The 9,918-nt window shown below is 43.6% G+C and overlaps 1 protein-coding gene across 4 annotated transcripts in view; it reads left to right on the top strand.

Moving 5' to 3' along the window:
* The window catches only part of LOC121586440 (ladderlectin-like), a 28,502-nt gene extending 26,493 nt beyond the window's left edge, over nt 1–2,009 (top strand). For all 4 annotated transcript variants that reach the window (XM_041903115.2, XM_041903118.2, XM_045226362.1 and 1 more), the window contains 2 exons: nt 543–1,347; nt 1,569–2,009. In XM_041903115.2, the coding sequence (XP_041759049.1) occupies nt 543–736 (194 nt within the window). In that variant the 3' untranslated portion in view covers nt 737–1,347; nt 1,569–2,009. The remainder of the gene's footprint in view (nt 1–542; nt 1,348–1,568) is intronic.
* Nucleotides 2,010–9,918: the final 7,909 nt, after the last annotated feature.

Raw genomic sequence — 9,918 nt, 5'->3', positions numbered from 1 at the left:
CCAAACCGCGCTTCTTAACACCCGCCCGCCAGCTGCACCAATGTGTCGGAGGAAACACTGTTCAACTGACGACCGAAGTCAGCCTGCAGGCACACGGCCCGCCACAAGTCGTCGCTAGAGCGCGCTGAGCCTTTATAGTGTACTATTTTTTACCAGGGTCCTAGGCCATTTGAGACGCAGCCCAGATATATGTAATTTCTAGTCACTGACATGAATCGATCCCGTAAGTGTCAGAGAGGGAGAAACATGAAAAAATAGACCCGGCAGCCCTTGAGGACTATGGTGCGTGACACACCCTGAGCTAATGCATTATGTTGCTATGAAAACGAGTCCCTAGCTACCTATTATCCTTAGCAACAGACTAATCAGCTAGCAACAGGTTTGCACTCTTGACAAGCGTTCAAACGCCTCCGTAGCATCAAAACACTCATTAAGCGAACACAAAGATAACTCCAGTGAGTGTTTATTTTTGTTTGTATTATTCGACTGAAAGTAACTTCAAGCATTTATTTTATTTCTCTATGTCTGTGGTGATGTCCTAGAGTTCCGGAGTGGCGCTTCAGTCTCAGAATGGACTATCCCAGCACCAACTGAGACCCCAAAAGAGAACCTTCACGACAAACCCAAACTTGCCCTACCTGCACTCTTAACGGAGAAGAGATCGACTGGGCGTTCGACTGACTCCAGACTCTATCTTGGATCTTCTCTATTTAAGTCCAACAGCCCCCAGAACTAGAACAAGACCCAGACCCAAACGCTCATTCGCTACCAGTGTATGTGAGGCCCTGTTTGAGTCCCTGAGACTGTGACAGAAGCACAGAAAGCTGGGTAACTGTTCTGCAACCACTGGGTCAGAACCAAGGGACCAGGAAATGGACACAGAGTGTCTGCCTGAGATAGGACATTAAAAGGGGATAGAGGGACAGAGTGATGGAGGGAAAATAGAGGAGGGTGATGACAAAGAAAGGGAGGAAGAGGTAAACTGTGGAGGAGGGATGGAACAAGAACATAGCATTGAGATTGAATTAGAATAAAAAACAAACTCAAAATCCCAGAATTCCTTCCCCAAAACTCCCATGTTTACAAACCCTGCTGCCTGTAGTTCCAATCCAACTACTTCCTCCTCGAGCCAGACATTCTTCTGCACGGCCTGTGGCTTCAGCACTGATTCGGCGCTGAAGCTGCACCGAAAGGCCATCCATGGCTTGGTGGGGGCGCTACATCACTGTGATGTGTGTGGAGAGAGCTTTATGAACACTACCAAATACCTCTACCACCGCAGGCAGCACCGAGACAGATGGGAAGGGGACTCAGAGGGCTCCACACACCAGTGGAAAATAAACAATGGTAGGTACTAGGTAGGCTTCCTAAAGGAACTGTGTTCAGTAGAGTACAATGTAGCAAACCATTTTTTAACGGAAAATGCTTATCTTTGTTCTCATTGGATAATTTCCTGGGGCACCTCTTCCGTTTCAAAACGTTTTCTCATGTTTTGTGTCTACTTTTGTGCTACTTACTTATTTGGATAAGTTATTTTTTCTTACAATTGACTTCCATCATTCTTTCAGCTGTGGTGAGTTGCAGAGAAGAGACCCTACCCCCCTCCACCACTACCCCCACCCTCCCTGACCCCGAGCTGGGTAACTGTTCTGCAACCACTGGGTCAGAACTAAGGTACCAGGATATGGACACGGAGTGTCTGCCTGAGATAGGACATGAAAAGGGGGTGGAGAGACAGAGTGATAGAGGGATAGATCTGTAAATAGAGGAGGATGATGACAAAGAGAGGGAGGAAGAGGAAGGAAGAGGAAGGGATGGAACAAAAACATAGCATTGAGACTGACTTGGAATCAGAAACAAACTCCAACTCCAAGAATTCCTTCACAAACCCTGCTGCCTGTAGTTCCAATCCAACTGCTTCCTCCTCAAGCTTCTTCTGTGCGGCTGTCATCAAGGCAAAGGGTGGCTACTTTGAAGAATCTCAAATATAAAATATATTTTGATTTGTTTAACACTTTTTGGGATACTACATGATTCCATATGTGTTATTTCATAGTTTTGATGTCTTCACTATTATTCTACAATGTAGAAAATAGTAAAAATAAAGAAAAACCCTTGAATGAGTAGGTGTTTTAAAACTTTTGACCTGTAGTGTATGTCTGGACATCAATTCAATTCAATTAGGCTTGAATTCAATTCAATGCAATTCAACTTGATGTATCCCTTAGTGGCAATTATGCCCCTCTCTATGCCTGCCGGGATGTGGCCTCTTAGTTGAGGTGTTTAAAAAACACTGGTAATTACATTGTAACACAGCACAAAACTAGGTTGATTACCGATTGCTCCTCATTCAGACCAGTACAATACTCTACCACTTTGTGGTAATTAAGAAGGCGTTATCATGGGGAGCATAAGATCATCATTTCATACATCCTTTTCAGTGGTCATACAATACAATTGAACATATGAAGGCAAGGCCTGTGTTCATACATACAGAACCAACAGACTGTACATTTGACAACATTCTGTATTAATTAATGTGCACTGAGATACAGAGTAGCATATAAAATGATGAAATGGGAAAGTGTTCAGTCAATGATGGAATTCTAATAGCAATAGTCTTATTATTACTAGACAGATGACTCGATAGTTACGCAACATTAGTTCCTGACCATCATGGACAAATTGCAGTCTAATATCACAAGTAAAAGGAATAGATTATAAGTCGATGTACAATTCCTCACTTGCGGTCAATCATATTTTGGTAGTGATAGGTAGTGATAGACCTGAAATGTTTTATTAATCTTGCCCGCGGAGATGAATTGACAGTGTAATCACATTGAGAGATCTTTCTGGTGGACCTACCATTACATGGCTACACAAGACTGCCACACACACACACGGACCTGCCATTACGTGACTAGCCCATTAGCAACATGGCTGTAGGCCGGTGTTCTCTTTTGCTCTTCCCCACCCATCACAGACACCAGGGGCATATACATTATGGCACACCGTAGCAAAACTTTTCTCAACGGAAAACAAAAACAACTAGCCCATGTAGTCCCTCCCCATTTCAGCCTGTTGTCTTCCATTTGGTGCCTTCTGAACGCAACCCAGCACAGTACCAGGGACTGCCCGCAGCTCTGCCCGAGCAGAAATAACCCCCATACTCAGCCAACCAACCTCTCACTCAAGAGTTACTGTGTAGGGGGGTGGAAGTAATGACACTGCGGCACGACTCATTCACTTTCATTGAGAAGCTTTCTGATTGCATTGCAGCAACCACAGCTAACGAAGTCACTGAAACCCTTAACAAAGAGTTGCAGTCTGTTTTGGAATGGGTGTCCAGTAATTAACTGGTCCTGATGATCTCTAAAACTAAAAGCATTGTATTTGGTACAAATCATTCCCTAAGTTCTAGACCTGAGCTGAATCTGGTAATGAATGATGTGGCTGTTGAACAAGTTGAGGAGACTAAATTGATTGGTGTTACCTTAGATTGTAAACTGTCATGGTCAAAACATAGATGGTTGTACATTAAATGGTTGTAAAGATGGGGAGAGGTCTGTCCGTAATTAAGCGATGCTCTGCTTTTATGACACCACACTCCAAAAAGCAAGTCTTTCAGGGTCTAGTTTTGTCTTATCTTGATTATTGTCCAGTCGTGTGGTCGAGTAATGCAAAGAAACACCTAGTTAAGCTACAGCTAGCCCAGAACAGAGCGGTACGTCTTGCTCTTCATTGTAATCAGAGGGCTAATATAAATACTATGCATGCCAGCTTCTCTTGGCTAAGAGTTGAGGAAAGACTGACTGCATCACTTCTTCTTTTTATAAGAAACATTAATGTGTTGAACATTCCAAATAGTTTGCATAGTCAACATACACACAGCTCTGACACACACACTTACCCCACCAGACATGCCACCAGGGGTCTTTTCACAGTCCCCAAATCCAGAACAAATTCAAGATAGCGTACAGTATTATATGGAGGAACTCCCTTCCATCTTATATTGCTCAAATGAACAGCAAACCTGTTTTCAAAAAACAGATAAAGCAACACCTCATGGCACAATGCCTCTCCCTTATTTGACCTAGATATTTTGTGTGTATGTATTGATATGTAGGCTATGTGTGCCGTTTTAGAATGTATGTAGTTCTGTATTATGTCATGTTTTGTGTGGACCCAAGGAAGAGTTGCTTTCGCAACAGCTAATGGGGATCCTAATAAAATACCAAATACCAAATTATTCTAAAATAGATTAAATAAATAAAAACCCTCATCAATCTACACACAGTACCCCATAATGACAAAGTGAAAACAGGTTTTTAGAATTTTTTGCAAATGTATTAAATATAAAAAACAGAAATAACTTATTTACATAAGTATTCAGACCCTTTGCTATGAGATTCGATATTGAGCTCAGGTGCATACTGTTTCCATTGATCATCCTTGAGCTGTTTCTATAACTTGATTGGAGTCACATGTGGCAAATTCAATTGATTGGACATGATTTGGGAAGGCACACACCTGTCTATATAAGGTCCCACAGCTGACAGTGCATGTCAGAGCAAAAACCAAGCCATGAGGTCGAAGGAATTGTCCGTAGAGCTCCGGGACAGGATTGTGTCGAGGCACAGATCTGGGGAAGGGTACTAAAAGATTTATGCAGCATTGAAGTTCCCAAGAACACAGTGGCCTCCATCATGGAAGAAGTTTGGAACCACCAAGACTCTTCCAGCCAAACTGAGCAATCGGGGGAGAAGGGCTTTGGTCAGGGAGGTGACCAAGAACCCAAAGGTCACTCTGACAGAGCTCCAGAGTTCCTCTGTGGAGATGGGAGAACCTTCCAGAAGGACAACCATCTCTGCAGCACTCCACCAATCAGGCCTTTATGGTAGAGGAGCCAGACGTAGGCCACTCCTCAGTAAAAGCCACATGACAGCCCGCTTGGAGTTTGCCAAAAGGCACCTAATGGACTCAGACTATGAGAAACACGATTCTCTGATGAAAACAAGATTGAAGTCTGAACTGAATGCCAAGCGTCACGTCTGGAGGAAACCTGGCAATATCCCTAAGGTGAAGCAAGGTGGTGGCAGCATCATGCTGTGGGGATGTTTTTCAGCGGCAGGGATTGGGAAAGAGAGAGATCCTTGATGAAAACCTGCTCCAGAGTGCTCAGGACCTCTGACTGGGGTGAAGGGTCACCTTACAACAGGACAACGACCCTAAGCCAAGACAACGCAGGAGTGGCTTCGGGACAAGTCTCTGAATGTCCTTGAGTGGCCCAGCCAGAGCCTGGACTTGAACCCGATCTCTGGAGAGACCTGAAAATAGCTGTGCATATATTTCTCCCCATCCAACCTGACAGAGCTTGAGAGGATCTGCAGAGAAGAATGGGAGAAACTCCCCAAATACAGGTGTGCCAAGCTTGTAGCTTCATACCCAAGAAGAGTCAAGGCTGTAATCGCTGCCAAAGGTGCTTTAACAAAGTACTGAGTAAAGGGTCTGAATACTTATGTAAATCCTCGACTAGCCGGTGCCCCCGCACATTGACTCTGCACCGGTCCCCCCCTTTCTATAGCCTCCCTACTGTTATTTTATTTTACTGCTGCTCTTTAGTTATTCGGTTTAATTTTTTTTTACTTAACACTTTTTTTTTTTTTTTTTTATGGATTGTTCGTTAAGGGCTTGTAAGTAAGCATTTCACTGTAATGTCTACACCTGTTGTATTCGGTGCATGTGACGAATATAATTTAATTTGATTTATATGTCTATTGTTGTGTTGGTCAACAGTCATGACCTGTGGTGCGAAGCTTTAAACAATCTATATTCGTTTGAATACAAATGTATAAGGATGTCCTATGTTGATTTTGTATGAGGTTGTAAAGATGCTGTCTTATTGTGAATTGCATATAGGACCATGATTAGGGCTAGGGGTCTTTCCTGGTCTGGTCATGTGGTAAGGAAAGACTCCTGGCCTTATGTTGAATTGGAAATACACTACATGACCAAAAGTATCTGGCCTTCTGCTCGTCATCTCAATCCAAAATCTCAATCCAAAATCATGGGCATTAATATGGAGTTTGTCCCCCCTTTTCTGCTATAATAGCCTCTACTCTTCTGGTAAGGCTTTCCACTAGATGTTGGAACATTGATGCGGAGACTTGCTTTCATTCAGCCACGAGCATTAGTGAGGTCGGGCACTGATGTCAGCCGATTAGGCCTGGCATGAAGTCGGTGTTCCAATTAATCCCAAAGGTGTTCGATGGGGTTGGTCAGGGCTCTGTGCAGGCCAGTCAAGTTCTTCCACACCGATCTTGACAAACCATTTCTGTATGGACCTCGCTTTGTGCACGAGGGCATTGTCATCCTGAAACAGGAAAGGGCCTTCCCCAAACTGTTGCCACAAAGTTGGAAGCACAGAATCGTCTGGAATGTCATTGTATGCTGTAGTGTTAAGATTTCACTTCACTGGAAGTAAGGGGCCTAGCCTGAACCATGAAAAAAAGCCCCAGACCATTTTTCCTCCTCTACCAAACTTTACAGTTGGCACTATGCATTCAGGCAGGAAGAGTTCTCCTGGCATCCGCCAAACCCAGATTTGTCCATCGGACTGCCAGATGGTGAAGCGTGATTCATCACTCCATAGAACGCTTTTCCACTGCACCAGAGTCCAATGGCGGCGAGCTTTACACCACTCCACCACACTTGGCATTGCGCATGGTGATCTTAGGTTTGTTTTTGGCTACTCGGCCATGGAAACCCATTTCATGAAGCTCCTGACAAACGGCTCTTGTGCTGATGTTGCTTCCAGAGGCAGTTTGGAACTCGGTAGTGAGTGTTGCAACCGAGGACAGATGTAGCTATGTGCTACAGAGCTTGTGAGGCCTACCACTTCGCGGCTGAGCCGTTGTTGCTCCTAGACGTTTCCACTTCACAATAACAGCACTTACAGTTGACCGGGGCAGCTCTAGTAGGGCAGAAATTTGACGTACTTACTTGTTGGAAAGGTGTCATCCTATGACGGTGCCATGTTGAAAGTCACTGAGCTCTTCAGTATGACCATTCTACTGCCAATGTTTGTCTATTGCAATTGCATGGCTGTGTGCTCAGCAATGGGTGTGGCTGAAATGGCCGAATCCACTAATTTGAAGGATCGTCCACATACTTTTGTATATATAGTGTAGGTGCTTTTCGCTTGAAATATTATCTCCATGTTTTCTGAAACATAACTAAGTGTCTCTTTTTTCCCGTCAGATACTCTCATATGGGGAAGTATCCGTTCACCTGCTCCATCTGTGGAAAACACTTCTTCCACAAGAGCAGGCTGAAGCATCATCCTCTCACACACCATGGTCAGAGTAATACTAATAGGGTGTGTGTGTGTGTGTGTGTGTGTGTGTGTGTGTGTGTGTGTGTGTGTGTGTGTGTGTGTGTGTGTGTGTGTGTGTGTGTGTGTGTGTGTGGATTTCCTTACCAGTCTGTGCCCTCAAATCTTGATTTAATATTTTATCTGCATGGTTTTGATAGCCCTGCGTGATGTCATCTTGTGTGTTTGACTGTGTTTGGGTGGCACTTCAAGACGCTTACCTGCGTTACTACACTTGACCGTGTGCCTGTTGCTTTGCATATGCAACCGTATCTACGCCAGTCTCTGTGCAGTATGCATCTCCCTACGTCGAGTCTGCCCTCTGTTCCCTCGGCTAAGCGATGGATCGCGCCCGCACTAATAAAGTCAGCTAGCATTCACATCCATTCATATCCATATGAACCGCTATCCGCTAACTAAAATAATGAGAGAAAATACTTGGTGGAGCGGCAAATCCGAGCGAGGGCGTCCCCACTACCCACAATACCGTACAACAGCCGCCAGCCCTGCCTCCCTGTGTCACAACACACTATCTATTTTAATAAAGCGCGTTGTGCGTTTCACAGGTTATGACCTGCCGATTTTATGTTATTTATTTTGTTCTTTGTTATCGTAAATTAAATCACGCTGGCTCGGGCCCAGTAAGCGAGGTCGTCAAGGGCAATGTTGCAACACAACTTATAAGCCCTCACGCAGCTACCTCGGTTGTGAATACTCCCCCTTTTCACTTTGACTAATGAATTTCCCCACCGCCACTTTACTCACCCCTTCATAATGGTAGTGTATCTGTTAGAAGTTGTTGCATGAATAGATGGACGATTTTATACCTTTATCTATTTCAATGAAAGTGTTTTCATAATATCTTATTGTATTAGGGTCTAGCCTGTGTACTCTTTTGGTTTAATTAGGACTTTGGAATTTTTTATTGTTATTGTATGATGTAGAGTTATTTGATATTATCAAACATAGAAATGTCAAAGTTTGTAAACTGTTTTCTAACCCTCTGCTTTTCTGCATATGTTCACTTAACATGGGTTCTCCAGTGCAATGTAATCTCATTGACTTTCTTCTTTGTACAGGAAAGGTGGACATAGGCCTGGTTGTTAAGGAAACGGGCCAGGACAGAGGCAGAGGCCAGGACAGAGGTAGAGGCTGTGGCTGAGGCTGAGGCTTCTGAACTGTGAGATCTGCCACTACCACAGTGTCACCTTACAACAGTCACCCAGGAAGGCCTGGACATCCACAGACTGTCCCACGCCGGACAGACCCCCCTGCAGACGACGCTGCGCCACGGCCGCCTCCCTGGAGGAGCACCTCCTCACCCACTGCCCGGCGCCCGGGGACACGGTGGCCACCGCCAACGTCCCCAAGCCACGTGCCTTCCCCTGCAATCACTGTGGGAACGATTTACCCAGCCGCGCATCACTCATCGTCCACCTTAGAATCCACACGGGGGAGAGGCCCTTTCAGGTCAGAGGTCAAAGACGTCAATGCATAGGTTTAGGGTTGCAAAATTCCCTGATGATTCCAGAAATCCTCCAACTGTAATTTCACAAATCCACAGGAATTTGGGGAAGGTTTCATGATTTTTGCAACTTGTTTTAAATTTCTACCGAAATGTCAGTTCCAGACAACCAAATTGTCCATCTTTAGTCCCCTTCAACAGCTTGTTGTATTGGCGATTTATAGAGAAGAGTATTTGGTAACACTCCAGGCCCTTGGTGTCGAGTATAAAGCTCTTAGCAGCTCATTAGACCCCTATTAATCTTTGAACACTCGGGGCCAGTATCTAAAAGCCCTTTTAATGTCGCTAAAGCCTTGTATTTGCACTAAAGTGTGGTGTTTCCCTCTACCTGATAATGTTTTTCGGTTTTATGTACAGATGTATAGAATGCCTTTCAAGTAAGTTATTTCTAATAGAATGTTTTTGAGACAATCCTCTAGAGCAGTGGTATTCAAAGCGCAGTGGGGTCGGCCCCCAAAAATTAAGAGTACAGATTAATGTATGGGACAACATACAAACGTTTTTGAGAAAGATAATTTGACAAATAGAATTGAGTAAATGTGTTTCATTTCATTTTATAAGATGAAATATAATGAATTGAAGGTTATTAATATATGGAATTGTTTTAAGATGGTCATACCATGGGTCATTTAGCTATTTGATTTTAAATTGAAGGACCTCTTTAGGTATCCCACTTTGTTAAATTTTTTATTATTTGATAGCCTCACTGCTATTACCCCATAGAAACTCATTGAATAACAGATTAATACATGAAAAACAGTCAAAAAATCAATCTAATGGAAGAATGTTTTGAAGTGTTTGTGCTATATCTGAGAGATATGAAAGCTCAGGAATATATACTGTATATACTCTGAACAAAAATATAAATGCAACATGTAAAGTGTTGGTCCCAGAAATGTTCAATATGCACAAAAAGCTTATTTGTTTATATCAATGTTAGTGAGCATTTCTCCTTTGGCATAATCCATCCACCTGACAGGTGTGGCATATCAAGAAGCTGATTAAACAGCATGATCATTAC

Source organism: Coregonus clupeaformis, chromosome 17 (assembly GCF_020615455.1).
Source record: "Coregonus clupeaformis isolate EN_2021a chromosome 17, ASM2061545v1, whole genome shotgun sequence".
NCBI lineage: Eukaryota > Metazoa > Chordata > Actinopteri > Salmoniformes > Salmonidae > Coregonus > Coregonus clupeaformis.
The sequence above is the reverse complement of the archived record's forward strand: the minus strand, read 5'-3'. Positions and strand labels throughout refer to the sequence as shown.